Source organism: Scomber scombrus, chromosome 13 (assembly GCF_963691925.1).
Source record: "Scomber scombrus chromosome 13, fScoSco1.1, whole genome shotgun sequence".
Classification (NCBI taxonomy): domain Eukaryota; kingdom Metazoa; phylum Chordata; class Actinopteri; order Scombriformes; family Scombridae; genus Scomber; species Scomber scombrus.
Window position 1 is genome coordinate 13,712,660 of NC_084982.1, and position 21,391 is coordinate 13,734,050.

Consider the following 21,391-nt stretch of genomic DNA (forward strand, 5'->3'; position numbering starts at 1 on the left):
GGTTTAGACTTTGAACTATAACCACACAACCATGAAACTTTACCAAAAAAATCTTTTGGTGTTTTTAAATCTCTTTGGTAAATATCTTTAGTCTTTTTGATTGACTATCTGACTATAGTTTCTGTAAATGACAATGTGGTTTATCATGAGGTAGCAAAGGGAACTTCACAGGGCCAAGAGCCCTGACAGGATTATATATTTGTCTCTCTATACCTGACCGGCCTCTTTGTCCCTCAGAACCAGCCTGCCTCAACCCTCGGCAGTTCCCCGCTGCGATGTGATAAACTGGACCAAGCAGAGATCAAGAGCCTCCTAATGTGCTTCTTGCACGTGCTCAAAAGCATGTCAGAGGGTAGGATCTCTCTGTTCCTCCATATTTCCCGTCATCTCCTGAATACCTCCAACTATGTATTAAGTTGCATGTCAACAATACAACAAACTGAATTTCTCTCTTCAATGTCAATCTTTGTCCCTTTCAGACGCTCTGTTCACATACTGGAACAAGGCTTCATCTGCTGAGCTAATGGACTTTTTCACGCTAGTCGAGTAAGACATCTTAGACTGCTATCAAGAACAGTGACATAATTGACGCCGAAGAGTTTACGGTGACTGATTTTTTACTTGCTTTTCTTCTTCAGAGTGTGCCTCCATCAGTTCAGATACATGGGAAAGAGATACATCGCAAGGTAATGTTGTCGTCAGTGTCATTGATTATTTTCTGAAATTTTTTTTTGGTTTTACACTGTAAAGTGATTGAGAATTTTTAGGCTTCTAATTGAGTCTGAGGCCTTTATTTGTCAAATTTTTTTGAAAAGTTTATTGTATTTCTGTGAAATCCATAACATCTCCAGCAATATACAATTAATAATAATCTAATATATTTACTATGACAGGATTTTTTTTAAATAAGAAAAGTAAACTATATATAAATATATATATATAACAGAGAATTAAATAATCTTGTTGTTGTCTTTGTCTAGTTTGACCAGCTCTTATGATACTATCAAAAATGATTTCTCCATTGTGCATTATTGCCTGTTAAACTTCACACAAGGACAATAGGGCATAGTCACTGATTCAGTGTAAACAGCAAAAGCGAATGTTCATGCTTATTGAAAGGTGTGACTGTAGGTTCAGCATATTATTTGACAAGCAATCAAAACGTATCCAAACACACATCCAGTTCTCTGTGGCGGCTGTGGCCTTGACTCCCAGAGTGCTTTTGGGTGTTCACTCTCTCTAACCTCCCATCACTGTTTCTATCTCTGTTCACTCAAATGCTGGCAAGTTTAACATAATGAAATAAACCTGGCTCCTGCCCTCTCCTGCTTGGGTAAGACCAAAGGTGGAATTGACTTTTTCAAACTAATGCATGATATTTTCTCACCTTACAAAAGCTGCAGTGCTGCGACACAACTGCACCAAGAGCATCCGCTTCTGTCATTATATTATATGCATGGCTACAGCTGTAACTCACCACTCTAATGCTGCTATTTCTGTGTGATAATTATCTCTTTTAACTGCATGCCAAACATGGCACATTATGACTTTACTAATTCATACATACAGTACATTTGCAAATTCACCCCCACATTTTCAAACATTACATTTTTCAGTCTTTTCAGTGTGATATTTCATTATTATAATACCTTAAACTCTTATAAGCTACATTATCTTACAATCATTTGACTTCCAGGACATTTGAGTTATCTTTACACCACTCAAGTGAATATTTTTTATCCGGATCTGCTTCACTAACGCTGGCTTTGCCGTTAGTCAACTACTCATCTAACATTGTCCTGTTTCCTCATCAGGAACCAGGATGGGGCAGGACCCGTAGCACATGAGCGGAAGTCTCAGACTCTGCCTGTGTCCCGTAACAGGGCGTCAATGATGCATGCCCGCTTACAGCAGCTCAGCAGCCTGGATAACTCATACACTTTTAACCACAGTAAGTCCCCCGTACACTATACGTCTCATCAAACATCCTCTACCAGAGGACCCCTACCGTCCTCCGCCTAGGAGGACGGTAGGGGTGTAGTCTGACTCATCATCAACTTCATCCTCCTTCTCATCATTCTCTGTTAAAACCCAGCCCGCCATCAAGCAGAAAATGCTCCAGAAGACAAAAGTAAATGAAATTGAATTGGGCCACGGTAGCTTTTTGTAGCATCACATGATTTTAGGGCTTAAGCTATAGCTATGTGGTAATTCTGTTAAATGGCATTATTTAATAAAGTTTCTTTGTGTTTTCAGTGTAAGAAAGATTTCAAGTATTCTTGGAATATCTGTAGACCATGGTAAGAATGTATCAGGTTGGCAGGCAGTTTGCAGCCCATTATCGGCTCTGTTCATCTGTTGAATCAAGAGCATACCTGTTTTAACTGAACATTAGCTTCTAGTCCCTCTGACCATCTACTTTTAACTTTATTTTACATTTCATTTTCTGAAAAACACAATTCATGTAAAATAGGAAGGCTTTCATTCCAAATTCTGACTTTTGTAAAAATACAGTTTTTGTATCTGTTCAGCTTTTATTTCTCTCCTTTCTGTTAAATTTAAAATTCTAAATTTAATAAACACGTTGGGAAAAAATGCTTCTTTATATTTGTCATTTAAAAACAAAATGAATGCTACAATTAGTAAACTAAATTTGTTTTAATAATACATTGGATATCGCTACTGTCATGTTTTTTGTTTCAGTTTGGAATGAAACTTCTTTTCAACCTAATGAAAATTCTCATTCTTCAAGCAATATCTTTGCCTTTAACACTTTGGTCTTATATTTTAAGATATATTGAGATACAATATGATGTGATATTGTATGATATGATATATGAAAGAGCTACAGCTTTCTCTTGTGTCATCTTTAGCCTACAGTCACTCAGAGGCAGATGTGTTGAATCAGTCGCTGTTGGAGGCAAACATTGCCACCGAAGTGTGCCTGACTGTCCTGGACACCCTCAGTATCTTCATCATGGGCTTCAAGGTAACTATATATGATATAACATTAGTCTGTAATGCTAAATCTGAATCTTTCAGTTTTTAAGAAGATACACTCTTCCCCCACAGACGCAGCTGTGCTCTGACCACGGCCATAGTCCACTCATGAAGAAAGTTTTTGAAGTCCACCTCTGTTTTCTGCGGATCAATCAGTCAGAAACGGCCCTCAAGCAAGTTTTCACTTCACTGCGCACCTTCATCTACAAGGTGTGAAGGACATTGGATCCTCGCCTAATAATACTCTGTTTGTCCTGGCAAATCATTGTATAGCTGACAACCTTTCTGTCTTTTCACCCTGCAGTTTCCCTGCACGTTTTTTGAAGGCCGTGCTGACATGTGTGCTGCGTTCTGCTATGAGATCTTGAAGTGTTGTAACTCCAAGCTGAGTTCTATTCGCAGCGATGCAGCACATCTGCTTTACTTCCTCATGAAGAGCAACTTTGACTACACAGGCCGCAAATCTTTTGTTCGGACGCACTTACAGGTTGGATAATCTTCTGTGATTTAAATACAATGGATCTTTATATGCTCTATGTTTGTACATACTGGGGTTTAATAATCAGTTGTACTAATATAATCACACATATGATATTGGAGTCTGTGGGACAATTAAAAACTAGCCAATGTCAACAAACTCATATTTCCTTTTCTTTAGGTGGTGATTGCTGTCAGTCAGTTGATAGCTGATGTCATCGGTATTGGAAGTACTCGTTTCCAGCAGTCTCTGTCAATAATCAACAACTGTGCCAACAGTGACAAAACTATTAAGGTCAGGAATTCACTAATGTTCATTATCTCGAAATAGAAAGTACAAAAACAATACAACTAAAAATAACATAGTAGTTTGCTCTAATTTCTGCATCCTCTTCCACAGAACACAGCGTTCCCATCGGATGTGAAGGACCTGACCAAACGCATCAGAACGGTTTTGATGGCCACAGCTCAGATGAAGGAGCACGAGAGAGACCCAGAGATGCTGGTGGACCTGCAGTACAGCCTGGCCAAGTCTTACGCCAGCACACCTGAGCTACGGAAAACCTGGCTGGACAGCATGGCTCGAATCCATGTGAAGAACGGAGATTTGTCAGAGGTTTGTGATGAGAGACTCTGCTTACTCTGTGTGGATAGGTCAATTAGAGGCTGATTCAACATTTATTCTTGTATTTGATGATAGGTCTGTAAAGTTTCAAATATCAAGTACTGACGTGATTAAAAGCATTTTAAAGCCAAGATGAAATTAAAAATGCCTTTTTAATACTTTTAGAACATATCTCTGGCCATATTGTACACTTACTTAACAATATATACCAAAAAAAATCTAATCCAGTCAAAATCCAATCCAATCATGTTTTTTTTTACTTTAAAGCAAAATGTATGACATGTGCTTACCTAGGCTTAAACCAGCCTATATCAACCAATAATATCATGACATCTATCCATTAATCAATCTTCAACTTTTAACAGCACAGAGCTGAAATTTATAATGCCACGCCTAACCTTCAAAGCAAATTCTTCCCACTCTAAAACACATCAAGATAGAGAAGTTAGATACACTCATAATGCTGCTTCATGTGGACTTTAATCCATTTTATTACATGCTAATGTTCACTTTGTGGGTGATCATTTAATTAATTGCATTTTTCTTATCTTACCTGTGTTGTTCTTGCGTTTTACAGGCAGCCATGTGCTACGTCCACGTTGCAGCACTTGTGGCAGAATATCTGAGGAGAAAAGGTAATTTAATAATAATAATAAACCTATTTTTCTTTTTTCTTTTTTTTAACCAAAATCATATTAAGAAATAATGGAATGAATAACATATACAGATTCTTTCCCCTTCCCCCCCAAGAACAAGAACACAACAGCCAGATAAGACAAACAGCAAGTAAACACAATCATGATTACAAAATAAAAAATAAAACAAGTAGATAGATAGATAGATAGACAGATAGACAGATAGATAGATAGATAGATAGATAGATAGATAGATAGATAGATAGATAGATAGATAGATAGATAGATAGATAGATAGATAGATAGATAGATAGATAGATAGTCGTAATCTGTGATGGGAATTTTTCTATTTCCTGCCACACAGCAGCTCCATCAAATTCGTTTTTTTGTATGAAAGATTGGACTGATAATTAAAATATTATCTCATTTCATGCTGTGTGCAGGCATGTTCAAGCAGGGCTGCTCAGCCTTCCGAGTCGTGACTCCAAACATTGATGAAGAAGGAGCCATGATGGAGGACGTCGGCATGCAGGACGTCCATTTCAATGAAGTACATATACCTTTTCTACTACTAAAGCAATGGATACATCCACGTCTGTTTAATTTTCTGTAAATGTGCTAGTAAGATTTGGACAAATTAATTCAGATTTAAGCTTTCATTTGGAAGGATTTCACATTCATGTCTTCATGACATCCAGCTCTTGTTCATACAGAAGGCGAACACACTCACTGTAAGCTGCTTTAAAACCAAAGCCCAATGGATGTCATGTTCTGTAAATGTGATGTTGCAGGAAGTGTTACTTTAACTGAAGAAGAGAGAAAAAAACATTTTAAGCCCTCCAACAATACATTTTTTTAAAACAAAAACAAGTAAGCTTTTAAAGTGACAACTGGCAGGCTCTTTAAGTGTTTCATATTCAATTTTGCAGTGAACCTCCAATGGAAACAATGGAGAGCTGTGACCACATTTTATAATTAAGACATCAACATAATTCTGGTTTACTCATGTATACTGTAGTAATAAAAATGTAGTATGGACATGTCATGTAACTTTAACTAAGAAAAACATGAGAATATGTTGCTATTCTCTCAATACCATAACTGCCCATCAAATTTGCAGAGGAAGGAGAGACACACACTCATAAGTCCTCTGCAGTCTTTTATTTTGAATTCTTAGAATAAATGTGAGCACACATTTCATTTGTCTACCAGGGACCCAGCATCTCACTAGAATAGATGTATGTTTCCTTTTATTTGTTCACACTCTTTAAATTATGGTCATGCTAAAACAAGAGTTGCCTTAGTAAACACTTTTTATGGAAGCGATTTTCTCATGTATTCTTCATCAACATTTTTTTAATTCCTCCTGTTCCCTCAGGATGTCCTAATGGAGCTTTTGGAGGAGTGTGCAGATGGCTTGTGGAAAGCAGAGCGTTATGAGCTCATCTCTGACATCTACAAGCTCATAATCCCCATTTATGAGAAACGTAGGGACTTTGAGGTATGAGATGGCCCTTATCGGGAATTTTATCCCCACTAATTTATCCCCTTTATCCCTAATCAGATTTTTTTTACTTTGCACAGAAACTGGCCCACCTGTACGACACGCTGCATCGTGCATATAGCAAAGTGACAGAAGTCATGCACACAGGCAAGAGATTGCTGGGCACATACTTCAGAGTGGCCTTCTTTGGCCAGGTGAGTTCAACACTCGAGCATCAGTATCAACATATTCTGTAAAGATGGGTGTTATTTTTATTTTATTGTCCAACCAGTCCTATTGTTAATTTGATTTCCACACTAACTGCATTTTAAATAATTCAAATTTAATTTCACCAAGAGCACAAGTATTAATTTAGTTGCTGGTTTTGCAAAGTAATTCACACTGAGCATGGGAACTGCTGAAGGTGTTTTTTATTTTTAGAGCATGACCACATGCAGTGGCATTTTATGATCCACTCTAATACCCTTTTCTGCTTTTTATCCTCTTTGAAGGCGGCGGTAAGTTGTGCAGTAGACCTTGCTAGCCTTTCTGAGTGGCCTAAGTCTTTGTGTGGTGTTGGTACTGCTATAATCCATTGCACTTATTAAACATAAATTGCTGCTTCGAGTGACAGTAACAATCAGTCACCATTGCTGCTTTCTGTATTTTGGACTGTGTTGCATGGCACTCATCCACTTCTACACTCATTTTAGTGTTTCTCCTTTTTCTGTTACAAATCTAGGTTTTTACGATTTTAGTACTGACCTCATTTCTGTCTTGTGATTTATAAAAATAATTTTCTGGGTGTGGTTACCCCTACCTGTGTGCTTTGATAGAAATAACATCCACAAATTCATGTCTTTCTTGACACGGTGGTCTAATGTTAATGCAGAAGTTTGAGTAAGTATTTTAGATAGCTCTAATGGAATAACTGATTGTATTTTCTGTTGTCCACACCCATGTAGCAGTACCAGTTTACTGACTCAGAGGCTGAGGTAAATCAATGTGAAAGCAAACATTGCAGTTGGGCTTCAGTGATGTTTTAGGTTGTGTTGTGCTCCTTTGCTAATGCAGTCAGTGCTACTTCACGTGCATTGTTTATCGTTTGGCCCTTTAACTCCTCCTCTACTCCAGCCTCAGTGTTGTCCTAATTATAGTAGGAAACCCTTGAAGGTCTAATACTGTAGCAGGATTCATCTCTCACTGGGTAAATGCATGGCTTCACCCATCTGTTCATGGGACTGTTTACCATGTACATACAAGACAACTGACTAAACCAAATACTCCCACTGACGGTGTGAAATCTGTATCCCACCACTGTCCTATGGTCTGTCTCTCATCATTAAACTGACACTAGTTGATGTCTTGCAGTGCAGTTGGTTTTTTTCGTTTTTTTCTTTGTCTGTGCTTGGATATTAGATAGACGGCTGTGTATTTGTGGAGTCTGCCAAACCTTTCAGTCCAGAGCTGAGCCTTAAAGAGTACTTTAACATTTCATTTAACAAAGTATTGGAATGACTCCCACTCACAGTCCATGTTTGGTTTGATGTGGTATAGTTTGCTTCTTTATATCTTATCTCTTGATCTTATAGACACAATTTTAAGTCATTCTGGCCATTGAATGTGTTTTGCATCTTCTCAGGGCTTCTTTGAGGATGAAGATGGTAAAGAGTACATCTACAAAGAACCCAAATTCACTCCTCTGTCAGAGATATCTCAGAGACTCCTGAAGTTGTACTCTGACAAGTTTGGGCAGGAGAACGTGAAGATGATTCAGGACTCTGGGAGGGTGAGACTTTGTTGATATTTGATTTGTGATTATGAGAAATTTTCCCAGAGGCCCAACGTGAACTATATGATTTGTAATGAGTTGTAATGCCATGTATCTTCTGCAGATTAACCCCAAAGACCTGGACTCTAAGTATGCATATATCCAAGTGACACATGTGACTCCTTACCTGGAGGAGAAGGAGATGACGGACAGGAAGACAGACTTTGAAAAAAGCCACAACATCCGCCGCTTTGTGTTTGAGATGCCTTTCACCATATCAGGCAAAAAGCAAGGCGGGGTGGAGGAGCAGTGTAAACGCAGGACTATACTAACCAGTAGGTTATCATATCTATGTGGTAGTGGCACATAAGATAAGCTTCTAAAAGGGCACACAGCAATTTAGTAAAACATAAAATTGGGGACTTGCAAGGGACAGATTCAAATAATCAGAATTGGTGTAGCAGAGGCAGCAATATTCTGACTTATAGCTTCTTGTTGATAGCATTTATTGTTAGGCCCTCCTTGCCTACTATGTCCATGTATTTCAAAAACCACACCCCCAGTTTCATTTAAGAAAATCTGTAGTCTCTAAGCCTGAGCTCAGATATGCCTGTTGCCATTATCAGGGACATTTTTTTCAGACTCTAGAAATTCCAGAAGCACAGAAGAAGATACGAAATTATGCAACTGTTTTCAAGTAAAACATGACTTTTAAACTGATGTTGATGTTTAAAATCTGTGTACTTCCTGTTTAAGACACTATGTAGATCTAAAAAATCCAAAAAAAAAGAGACACCTTCTTGACTTAATTGTTTCTCACATTTTGCTTCCAAACTTTGGCCCATCCCTGTCATTTTCTGTATTTCCACACAGCAGACTTCAAATGCACTGCTCAGCAGAAAAGTGCATCAATGGAAGATCTTGATTAGATTTTGAACATGCAAGCTGTTTGTCAAGGACCTTTCCTAATCACTAGTTACAGTGATATTGCTTTATGGTGCAAAAGATCCAAAAGTTCAACTATATCTTCTTATCTTTATTGTTTAAGAGTTTTCATAGGATGTTAACTTCAGATATGAGTGGATTCTAAGCTGTAAAACTCAGAGAAGCACATGCACTGAGAAGCAAGCTTTTAACTGATCTCCTCATTGTGTTTCTGACCCCCAGCCACACACTGTTTCCCATATGTAAAGAAACGTATAGCGGTGATGTATCAACACCACACTGATCTCAGCCCCATAGAGGTGGCCATCGACGCGATGAGCAAAAAGGTGGCTGAGATCAATCAGCTCTGCTCCTCCAGTGAGGTGGACATGATCCGACTGCAGCTTAAACTGCAGGGCAGCATCAGCGTCCAGGTGAACAACATACACACACAGATAGGGGACATATTTTATGAAATGATTATGGGGGAAAAACACATGACATGGTTCTAACATGACATCCTGTGACATCTACCCTCAGGTAAATGCAGGTCCGCTTGCATATGCCCGAGCTTTCCTGGATGACGCTTGCGCCAAGAAGTATCCAGATAACAAGGTCAAACAGTTGAAAGAGGTCTTCAGGTGAGATTTCAACATTTTAAATTAAAGGTTGATCAGGTTTTACTACTTTGTTTAATTCATCGTAATGCTGTCTCCTTGAACAGGCATTTTGTGGAGGCATGTGGGCACGGGTTGGGCATTAATGAGCGACTGATTAAAGAAGACCAACAGGAATATCATGATGAAATGAAGGCCAACTATAGAGACCTCGCTAGAGAGCTGTCCATCATCATGCATGAGCAAGTGAGTGCATCATTGGTCATGCTGCATTCATGAAATGACTGATTATATGATTGATAAAGCACTCTTTGATAACTCCATTCTCTGTTTCTCCCTTGTGCTGACATGAGCAGATTGGATGGTAATGCAAGAAGCAACAGTTTGCAATAAAGACTGAGTAGTTCATTGTTGGTCCAGCCAGACAGAGGCATCTCTTCTCAGACATTATCATACACATTGATGGCTGTAGGATCTTTCATTGTCAAACTCTTAGGAAATCCTGATGTCACAGTAGTTCTTCACCAATCTCCATCTTGATAGTCATATTAAGAAAACCACAGACACCACATTTTTAGACCTCCATAACATTTCTGGAAGCAGAATCTTTAACACACTTTATTGTTCTAGTCTGCTTAATGTTAGGTCAAAAACCCCGTCAAGTTCAGCTGCAGCTTAAATTCTAGCAAAAATAGATTTGACCACATGAGACTACTTTTACTCAAGCTACAGCAAAGGTCCAATTTTAAAGCACTAAATAGATTGGCAACGTTATCTGATCAGACCACAGACAAGCTTATCTTTATATCCCTGCAATACATTCTAAAAAATCTGCTAGACATAGAGCAGTGTGACACGTGGATCCTCTTGATACTTCAAAAATCAAAACCCACTGTGAACTTCACTGTGAAACTCTTGATGCATCTGCTGGCTAGATCAATCTCTTTTTGGCATACTGTATCTCTTTTGGATTGCTTTTATGAATTTGTTTGCATGTGTATGCAGTATGCATGTAAGAACTGGATATGTGTACTTTTTTTTCTTACATGCATGAACAATATGTACATGGATATCTATGTCTGTATATGCATGTGTACACACATTTTAATGTGCGTGCTTATGCGTTTACATTTGTTTTTGTATTTGCACACATACACAAATATGTAACACTTAATGATTTTCTACTGATGTTATATGTACATGTTTTTACTTGATCTGTTAACCTTCATGAAAGAGGAACTGATACATCGCCATAAAGTTATATTTCCACATTTTAGGAAATACAATACATATAATTTGCTTTCTTGCAGAGAGTTAGATTAGAAGATACCTCCACTATCATGAGAGTGGTATCTCTCTTCTCATCTAACTCTCGCACAATGTCTTGGCTGGGACCAGTAACTTCCAGGAAGTTACATGTGTTTTGCCTGATATGGTGAAAAAACAAAATATAAGATATAAATTAGTGACTTTTTAGTGGTGCTGGTAGGCAGATTTTGTTACCCTTGGACATGCTAGCTGTTGCAGTCTTTATGCTAAGATAAGCTAGCCGCCTCCTAGCTTCATGAGAGGTATCAAACTCTCTGCAGAAAAGTAAGTAGGTGTTACCTACTGTACCAAAATGTCAAGCTATTCCTATAAATAAGGGCTTGGTTAGGGACAAATATCTAAAATGGTATTGGTATGTCTTTTATATCTAATTCTTCCTCCACAAACTCTTTCTTCCAGATCAGTCCTGTGGAAGATGGCATGAAGAGCGTTCTTCCAGACTCGCTTCACATCTTTAACGCTATCAGCGGGACTCCAACCAGTGCTACCATTCAGGGCATCCCCAGTTCCTCCTCTGTGGTATGATGCTAGCCTGGGGTAGGCCTTGAACTCAGCGCCGGCTATATTCGCCAACTGGGCATGCCAGTAGGGAATCCTGAAGAAAGCACAGGCACCTCTCACCTGTTCTTTGCTGTCTGGTTTCCCTCAACAAACCACGACCAAGGCCCCGGACCTATTTAACATATACAAACAGTATGGTAACTGTGTGGGGTGTGGCCAATTTAATTTTCCTGTGACACCACACCAGTGAAGCCTGACACATGAGCAACAAGAGAAGGGATCATGCTAGGAGAGGTGACAGGACACAGACGTTGTCCCAGCTTCACACATATGTGATGAGATAACCTGTTTTATCTCTGACCTGCTTCTACCTAAAAAGACTTGGCAGTGTTTTCCATAGAGACATTCCTGTTGGGATCTATTATATGCATGTCATTACATTACACCCACCACCCTCCCAACAGCCCATTTTTGTTTATTTTATTGGTGTTTCACATTGTGTTTTTATATGTACAGTATCTCACTTTTATAAGCCACTGTATTGATGTCTAGATGAGCGGCATATGCTGCATACAGCACTCGTCTCCCTGTACATGAAATTATATTTCTATAAAAAGGCAAATTTGCAAAGGGCCTCTTTTAGTTTATGTTAGCATTCAATTCACTTCAATGTCTTAGAACGGGGGAGTTTTAGAATATTTAAAGCCATTGCATACAAAAAGGATATTCCAAGTTGTTTATTAATGTATATAAAAAAAGGAGTGTGTGCAATATTTGCAAAGTTTCTTGCTGTGTGGAGCTCATACACTGTAAAGATGATGTTCACCTTTTTGCCAAAGCGATGAGGTGTGTAACCGGGCACTACACCTACTGTGGAAGTAATTTGAAGCTTTTACCATTTTAGTGTTCAATAAAATGTTTGAGGAATTGTTTTATATTTGGGAAACGATGGGTTTTTTTGTTTTTGTTTTTATTTTTATTTAACTCGAAGTCACTGTTCTGCTGTAAACAGAGTTGTTCCCTAATGCTTTTCTTTTTCAATAAAATACACACTTCTCTCTGCAGTTTTACTCATGTTTCCTTATTTGTTTACTCATTTATTAAAGTTTATTTGTTTGTTGATCCTTGTATTTGGGTGAGTTGTGGAGTTCTTGTGAATTAATGATTTATATGAAGTCTTAGGGGGTCAGCTATCTTCAGTCCCTATCTCCTATATATCCTGTTCCCGCCCATCATAAAAGCAACACAGTCAGCAGTGTGGAAGACAGATCAAGGGCTAATAAAAAGCAATATTAGAGAAGCACTCACACTCTTGAGCTGTGAAGGATCAATTATCATCTCCTCCCTGCAGTAATCACAAAGGATTATCTTAATAAAGAGACATCATGGCAGGTGAGTGTGCAAACATGTATTCTGGCATGTTATCATTGAAATCCACAAAAAGTAATTATTGCAAACTGCAAAATGCTGACACCTGAAGAAGAAGTCAGAAAGTCATGACTTAGTTACATACGTTTTACTACTGCCAAATTGTTTCTTTATTTAATACTGAAAAGTCAGTGGAAAACAGTCATTTACATTAGTATCATCTTGTGCACAGATAACGAAGATCCCAAGAAAGGGAAGAACAGAGGGACGGTAAAGTACTTGATTCATTCATTTATTGGTTGTTAATGCAGTTTTTTCATATCATGTTCATGTTAAATAATTATCAATAGCAACAAAGAATACAGGCTCTTAATATGCTATTCACTGTACTGACATGCTAAATACCTTTGTACAAGTTTGAGGTGGTTGTATTTCACTTGAGTGTTTTAATTTTGTGCTACTTTATTCATCAATTCCACTAAATGTCAGAGGAAATACTCCACTACATTTATTAATGCTGCTAACAGCTGAAGCTATTTAAGATCAAGATTTTACATACAAGACATATGATCAGTTTATTTAATATAATATGATGATGATGCATTGTTACAGATTAAATAAAAATGTTAAGAGTCTTAGAGTATTTTTATGTCTGCGATATATACACTTAATTACTACTTAATTAAGTAGATTATCGAAATACTTGCTGCCCCACTGTGTTTATTCACCAGGACAAAGCGGTGTGTGGCTACCCGATCAGCATTTTTTTTATTGTGGTGAATGAGTTCTGCGAGAGGTTCTCCTACTATGGCATGCGCGGTGAGAATATTTCATTCACATAATCCTGACCAAACATTTTCAGAGCTGTCTGATTAGATGGATGATTATATACTTTAAAATAAGAAGAAGCTTCTATTTTCCCTCATGGTCCACAGCTGTCCTGGTGCTGTACTTCAAGTACTTCTTGCGCTGGGATGATGATATGGCCACTTCCATCTATCACGTCTTTGTGGCTCTGTGCTACCTAACCCCTATACTCGGGGCCATTGTGGCTGACTCCTGGCTGGGAAAGTTCAAGTGAGTGACTGCCTCAGGTTCCCCCAATTTAATGCTTGAAGGCTTGAATTATTTCCTTGTACAACATACACAAGTATTTTTAGATCATGACTGTCTCTAGTGGTGGTAAGTAACAAGGTACATTTACTTAAGTACTGTACTTAAGTAAAAGTTTTGGGTAATTTGGCTTTATTTGAGTATTTCCATTTTCTGCTTCTTCAACTCCACCACATGTCAGAGGAAAATGATGTACTTTTTACTCCACTGCATTTATTAGAAAGATAAAGTTACTTGTTACTATTCAGATGTATTAAAAAACATATGATGAGCTAAACATTAAACATTTTCTCCAAAACCTTTTGGTTTGTGATCCCTTAAAAAAACAGTGCCTAGTAGGGGACATTTGACACAGTCTGGACTTTTCAGTTCCACCAAAGACTGATTTCCCTCAAAACTTGAAGGTCCAAATGGCAAAATTATTTCATTTTTCAAAAATCAATCATCAGAGAAAAGTTTAAAAAAATAAATAAATAAATAAAAAAGAGAACTTCTTTCCTACCTGAATTATCATTATCAAAACCCTCAAATATGTGATTGGTGAGCCTTTAGAAGGTGTGCAATCCTTGTTGTAAACCACTATACTGAAGTACCTAACTATATGTGAAATATCTACTTGTCACTCCACCATGATCAACTACAACAGCAAAATGTATCTTACATTGATGCTTTAGTATTACAGGGGACCCATTTTACACATCAAAGTGTGTTTATAGGTCTTGGGTAGTTTTATTACATAAGTGAAAAAAGTTGTATAAAGCCTAAAAGTCACTCTACAGAGAGGGGTGCTATGTCTTTTTACTGAAGTAGGATTTTAAATACAGAATATTTACTTGTAACAGTATTTTTACATTGTTCTATGGATACTTTTTACTTAACCATTTCCACTACTGCCTCATCTCTTTCCCTCTCCACAGAACTATCATCTACTTGTCCATTGTCTATGCAATTGGCCAGGTTGCGATGGCTGTCAGTGCAATCCATGACATCACTGACACAAACAGAGATGGGACACCAGACAACATGACCTTTCATGTGTGAGTTTCTACTCTTCTACAGGAATAATTGAGTCAAAATCCAGAATGTGGCATTTTGTGTGTGCAGTTTACAACACACATTTCTACAGTTCTACCTGCTCATGCGTGTGTTCCTCCTCATAACAGTGTGTTGTCCATGGTGGGACTCTTCCTCATCGCTCTGGGCACTGGTGGCATCAAACCTTGTGTGGCTGCCTTTGGTGGAGACCAATTTAGTGAGCACCAGGTTAGAATATTATCTCACTCCTGCCCCTCTTATGTTTAAAATGTGGCATTGACCATAAGATCAAGCATATAATTGCAACATCTGTACTTTATTGCATGTCATCCCACCTCTCCCTTCCCCCATTTCCTGTCTCTACTATCTACTATCAAGACTTAGACAAAAATATACAGTAGGGTGACCAGACATCCCAACACCTGATGGTGAAAGATTGTAATGTTATGAAGCCTAGAGGAAGTCAGTGGTCTAGCAAAGTCATTAGGATTCACCCTCTGGGTACCATGTATATCTGTACACATTTTTAATGGAATTCCATCCTCTAGTTGTTAAAATATTTCAGTCTGGACCAAAGTGGTAGACCTGCAGAATGGCCATAACACCTGCCATGCTGCTAGCATGACTTAAAAGAACATGGTTGCAATATTTAATATATACACAAATATAAATCACTACTATCATATTCAGCATTGCACAACAAAACACATGAAATATATGACAGATGTTTACTGACATATTTCTCTGTGCAGGACAAGCAGAGGAGAACTTTCTTCTCTGTGTTCTACCTGTGCATCAATGGCGGCAGTCTCCTGTCAACTATTATCACTCCAATCCTCAGAGGTAGGTATGAGTAGGACAGTGTTTGTGCCATACACACAATGCATGTGATAATTGAAAAAAAAAAAGTTGTTGAACAGTTGTTTGTACCTTCATCTGCAGCTCAGGAGTGTGGCATCCACAGTCAGCAGAGCTGTTATTCTCTGGCCTTCGGTGTCCCTGCAGCACTAATGGTGGTTGCACTCGGTATGTTTAAGCAATTTGGAGACTGATTGTGCACATGAAGCAAAAATGTAAAGGTTTGGTATATACTGTGTGATGTTACTAATGTTCTATCTGCAATGATCTTAACAGTGGTGTTCATCGTTGGGAGTGGTATGTACTATAAAGCTGAGCCACAAGGGAATATCATGCTGGATGTGTGTAAATGTATCGGGGTAAGCCTGGTTTACACCATTTGCATCATCTGCATTCGTTGTATACTAACAGCAGCTGTGGTTGTTTCTAAAAGCAAATTTTCTTTTTCGATTTGCTCTTCTGTCAATCAGTTTGCAATGAAAAACCGCTACAGGCACAGAAGCAGTGAGTTTCCAAAAAGGGAGCACTGGATGGACTGGGCAGAAGAAAAATATGAAGTAAGTTTTTACTTTATTTAAATCTTTGAAATTTCCCTATAACTGTTTTTAATTCAAAAACAGCAATTCATATACTGTCTTTCTATGCTGTAGAAACTCCTCATTGCTCAAATCAAGATGGTGCTGAGGGTCCTCTTTTTATACATCCCACTTCCAATGTTCTGGACCCTATTTGACCAAAAGGTATCTTTAAGCTTTGACACTTGATCACTCATCTGACATGTTTCAAGTCTAAACCGTGCTAAATTCTCTACCTCTCTTTAAGGGTTCTAGATGGACTCTGCAGGCCACCAACTTGGATGGGGACTTTGTAAGTTTAATGATTTAAAGCAACAATAAATACATTTACTAATTAAAGCAATGTGTGTATGTTCTACTAATCTCTTTATGTCTGCAGGGGCTACTTGTTATCCAGCCCGATCAAATGCAGGTAAGTTACAATAATTTTATCATTTTCACTTGGACTGATGTTATTCACTGAATTCTATTTGAGAAAATATTCACTGTGCAATTTATATTTTTAAAAGACTGTCAACCCCATCCTGATCCTGACTCTGGTGCCTATCATGGACAGCGTCATCTACCCTCTAATCCAAAAGTGTGGCCTGAACTTTACGTAAGTACTGCTGGAACTCAGCGAGCCAGCTGCAGGGCAAATACCTTAGCTGTAAGTCATTCATACAATGATTGAATAACTTTGTGGGGTTATTGAAAGATATTTACTTTGACAAGTGCAGAGATTTCTCACTTTCAAAGTGTTATTTTCTACATGGACACCATTTTGAAATAAAAAAATACCATACTCTTAATGTCCTCTTCCCTTGCTTGCTGAATGTTAAATTAGAGTATTGATTCCACTCTCCATTTGTTACCAAGCGGCAAGCCTGTCTGCATACTTATATCAAACTATTACTTGATGATGAACAAGAAACATTTTGCAGAGAAATACCTCAAACATGTAGATCTGAATTCAAAATTGAGAACCTTCACACAGGCCTGTAACAACCAGGTTAATGTTGAAAATGCTAAAATTACAGTGATTTTAAAAAAACATATTCTTGTATTCAAATTAAGACGTAGTTGTGCTGTAATTCTCCCAAATGTCAGACAAAGCAGTAACAGCACTTAATATTCCTTCAACAGACCTCTGAAAAGAATGACAGTGGGGATGATTCTGGCAGCTATAGCTTTTGTCTGTGCTGCACTGGTTCAGATTCAAGTTGATGTAAGTGTAAATATATATAAATATAAATATAAGAAATGACTCTCGGAGTTCATGACAACAACAACTGCTGATTTTCTACTTTGTACTAAATTCCAGACTACACTGCCCACCTTCCCATCAGCCTCCCAGAGTCAGCTGAAATTACTCAACATGGGCAGTACACCAGTGACAGTTAAGATGCCTGATAATGAGCCACTGGAACTTTCTGCAGCTATGGTATGTCCTCATATAAATAACACAAATCTTTCTACACAATTGAGACCTACAAGTTTAAAACTCTGTAAAAATCTGTTGCATGTGATCCAAAACATACTGGTTGAGTCCGCAGATTCTCAGTGTTTGCACTTTTTGATTTGTTTTGTAGGCCAGTGATGAATTCTTCACATTCAAAGCAGGAAATTACAGCATTTCACTCACTAAGTCAGGCAGTCCTGAACAGACTAAACTCATTCCCTTGGCCAATGGAAAGCGACAAACGCTTCTCATTCCCTCAACCATCAGTGAGGAATGGGTGTTGGTGAGTTAGAAGCACAAAGTAATAATAATAAAGACATTTAATGGTTAAATTGATAAACATAAAACGTCTAATTTCCTCAGACTGAAGATTTGATTAAAAAGCCAGAGCAAGGCAACAATGCAATCCGGTAAGTTAAAGTACAAATGTTTAAACCGTTGATACAATTATATATACAAATACACTGATACAAATTATATATAATAATGTATAACTATTTTGGTAATCGTTTACTCGTTTAAGTCATTTGTCAGGTAGTGAAAATAATGAAAATCAGTTAGTTGCAACCCTATATTTACCTGCATTTTTAGATGAAATGAATAAAAATGAGGGGATTATATATGTTGGTTTTAACATTGACTGTTTTAAAGTTTTCTGGCTTTAATGTTTTTGCTTAATGTGTTATCATTTCAGATTTGTAAATGGTATGGCTACAGAAGTGACCGTATCAATTCCTGGAGCAGAATTAGGATCTATTGGGCCATCTGATTATTCCAACTACACCCAGATAACATATGGAAAGTATGGATATTTTAATCTTAACTAATATGATATGTTTATACATTAATCATTATTTTTGCAAACAAAAATCCAGTTCATTAAGCAGATTTTTCTTGTCTAACAATCAGGACCACCTTCACCATAAGTACTGGTTCACAGTCTTGTGAGTACACCAAGGAATTTGGATTTGGAAGTTCATACACTTTCTTTATCCCTACCCTTACCAATGTAAGTTTCACATAAGAGTTCCAGTATCATAGGTTTTACCTGGTCAGCTTTTCCAAATTTAATTTAATTTAATAAGAGACATTCAACTGAGTCTTTTGGGTAATACTAGTTGTGAAACAGTGCCCTAAACTGAACAATCATAATAATTTCTGTTTTTTCATTTTCAAATTTTCACTTTAGTGTCAGGAAGGTATTACTATGGTAGAAGACATCAAGCCCAACTCGGTTCATATGGCCCTCCAGATCCCACAGTACTTCTTCATAACTGCTGGCGAAGTGATGTTTTCTGTTACTGGTCTGGAGTTTTCTTATTCACAGGTAAAGGCAAACTTTTATTTCATGGCTGTACAATCTTACAAGAAGGAGTAGGACACAGTAAATTTGAATATCCCATTTTCCTAGTCCTTGAACTATATAATAGTTCTGTAAAATATTCTTTGTTCGTTTAATGTCATTCTTCTTGTCTTAAAGGCACCTAGTAACATGAAATCAGTACTGCAAGCAGGCTGGTTGCTCACTGTTGCAGTTGGAAACTTCATCGTTCTGATTGTGGCTGAGCTCGCAAAGCTTCCCAAACAGGTAAGAAAAAAGTACCCACACAAATTACACTCAAAACTAATCCTTACAGACTAAAACAGTGTAAATACTTGTAGTGGACATTTAAGACATGTCTATGTTTCTATGACATGTAGTGACAGTGGCACATGATGATGCATTAATACCATGTTTGACCCCCTGTATCTCTCTCCTCCTCTTTCAAAGTGGGCAGAGTATGTTCTCTTCGCCTCCCTCTTGGTGGCTGTGTGTATCATCTTCTCCTTTATGGCATACACCTACACCTACATGGACCCTACTGAAATTGAAGCCCAGTTCAGGAAGAAGGTTGATGATGATGATGATGATGATGATGATGATGAGGATGAGGATGATAAAAGCAAGTTAAAGAAGACAGAGATTGAAATGGTCAAAAAGGACTCGATTAAATCTTGTGATGAAGATGATCCAGACAAACAAACGAAAATGTGAAGTCTCAAACACAGATTATATGTCAGTAATTGGTTTACTTTTGATATGGCTTTGATATTGAAACATGAAGAAGAATGTACAGTAAATCTGCCAGTATTGCCTATCTGTGTGTGTGTGTGTGTGTGTGTGTGTGTGTGTGTGTGTGTGTGTGTGTGTGTGTGTGTGTGTGTGTGTGTGTGTGTGTGTGTGTGTGTGTGTGTGTGTGTGTGTGTGTGTGTGTGTGTGTGTGTGTGAGTGAGATAGAGAGTTTTAAATATTTTATATTTTATTGGCAAAAGACAGATGTGTAGTCCTCTAACACTATATTCAGTATATCAAATGAATATACTGTTGGCTATAGAATTATAAAACAGCAAATAAATGTTGTTGTGTTCCACTTACATATAATGTAATGTAATTGCTCTTTTATATTTATGTGTAAATTATGTTCAAGTAAGCAATTCAAATAAATCCTTACTGTGTGTTACATCATTTACAATTTAAGTCTTGAGAACCAGGGAGCCTGTAATTCTTGTTCATAGCTCTGTCTCCAACTAAAGCTTCCAGACATACAGTATAAGACTTAATAGTGTTGTTTATGGCACCAAAAGTGCTTTGCAAGTACTGAATGTCCTATTAGATTAGATTAGATTCAACTTTATTGTTTTTGAACAAGTACAGTACAAGTAATTCACACTGGAATGCAGTTGGCATGTAACCAGAAGCACAAATAAGTCATAAATGATTGCAAGATTAAGGTAGTAACTGTAAACATATGTATAAATATGTATGAATGTGAAATATATTATATGCATAGGTAATAAAATAAACGGAGTGCTAATGTATGAATACTGTATGAATACGTGGGCTACAACAACAGTGGATTCTGAAATAAGGTCTGCAGTACATCCTCAAGGAATTAAGGTCATGAATTCTTGCTAAACTTGCTAAACAGAAAATTGTATCATTATTGTAGCATGAATGTTCATTCTTGACATTGATTGTAATTTGACAAAATAATCTTAACTCAAGGTCCACTAAGCACCTACTTTTTGAGCTTTTAGTCACATGTTATGTCTGCACCAGCACACAAAGTTTGCACAGACATTTTTACTTTTTTCTCAAATCTTAGTGGGAGAAAGTTTTTTATGTTGACAGTTCAGGCCCAGGATTGTATCCCTGGTGTCTGTGTGGCACGGAATTATCAAAATGTCTACCAACAACATTTTATAAATTGTTGCTCCATACCTGCATTGATGCTCACAGACTAGCATGTTGGTGGTTTTCGCTTGGTTTATCTCACATATCAATCTAAAGTCCAATGTCCAGAGTCTCTGCATCGACTCAAAGACTGCAGTGACCTGTAACGACTCAATCCTATTTACTCTGCACACAGTCCGCATTTGGTTAGTATTCTATATCCAAACAAGCTTGGTAACTACCTGCCATGCCTGACTATACTACTCAGTGATACTCATACATATGAAACACTGATGCAACACTGAATAAAGCTTAGTAAATAAACATACCGTGAATCAAAGTTAATAAAGGACTTGTGTCATTTTTTATTTTTAAATCTAACCCAGGACCAGAAATAAAGATGGATTAAAATGACCAGTTATTGA

General features: G+C 37.6%; 2 protein-coding genes across 2 annotated transcripts in view; both read left to right on the plus strand.

The window, feature by feature from the left end:
• Positions 1-12,409, plus strand: part of LOC133992529 (dedicator of cytokinesis protein 9-like) — a 79,807-nt gene extending 67,398 nt beyond the window's left edge. Inside the window, exons 35-53 of the mRNA XM_062431175.1 lie at positions 238-352; positions 480-546; positions 639-686; positions 1,815-1,951; positions 2,874-2,989; positions 3,073-3,210; positions 3,305-3,487; positions 3,659-3,772; positions 3,878-4,093; positions 4,680-4,737; positions 5,181-5,287; positions 6,116-6,238; positions 6,322-6,435; positions 7,863-8,009; positions 8,116-8,326; positions 9,159-9,349; positions 9,456-9,556; positions 9,640-9,778; positions 11,261-12,409. Of these exons, the coding sequence (XP_062287159.1) occupies positions 238-352; positions 480-546; positions 639-686; positions 1,815-1,951; positions 2,874-2,989; positions 3,073-3,210; positions 3,305-3,487; positions 3,659-3,772; positions 3,878-4,093; positions 4,680-4,737; positions 5,181-5,287; positions 6,116-6,238; positions 6,322-6,435; positions 7,863-8,009; positions 8,116-8,326; positions 9,159-9,349; positions 9,456-9,556; positions 9,640-9,778; positions 11,261-11,386 (2,451 nt within the window). The 3' untranslated portion in view covers positions 11,387-12,409. The remainder of the gene's footprint in view (positions 1-237; positions 353-479; positions 547-638; positions 687-1,814; positions 1,952-2,873; positions 2,990-3,072; positions 3,211-3,304; positions 3,488-3,658; positions 3,773-3,877; positions 4,094-4,679; positions 4,738-5,180; positions 5,288-6,115; positions 6,239-6,321; positions 6,436-7,862; positions 8,010-8,115; positions 8,327-9,158; positions 9,350-9,455; positions 9,557-9,639; positions 9,779-11,260) is intronic.
• A 558-nt stretch (positions 12,410-12,967) lies between these two features.
• slc15a1a (solute carrier family 15 member 1a) lies at positions 12,968-19,787 on the plus strand. The gene is made up of 22 exons (XM_062431404.1): positions 12,968-13,000; positions 13,462-13,549; positions 13,666-13,807; positions 14,761-14,880; positions 15,007-15,106; positions 15,631-15,721; positions 15,821-15,904; positions 16,013-16,095; positions 16,207-16,293; positions 16,387-16,476; positions 16,559-16,603; positions 16,691-16,723; positions 16,821-16,909; positions 17,437-17,518; positions 17,615-17,734; positions 17,883-18,035; positions 18,116-18,162; positions 18,447-18,554; positions 18,662-18,761; positions 18,942-19,079; positions 19,233-19,340; positions 19,524-19,787. The coding sequence occupies exons 2-22, from the start codon at positions 13,543-13,545 to the stop codon at positions 19,785-19,787; spliced, it is 2,091 nt and encodes a 696-aa protein (XP_062287388.1). The 5' UTR covers positions 12,968-13,000; positions 13,462-13,542.
• Positions 19,788-21,391: the final 1,604 nt, after the last annotated feature.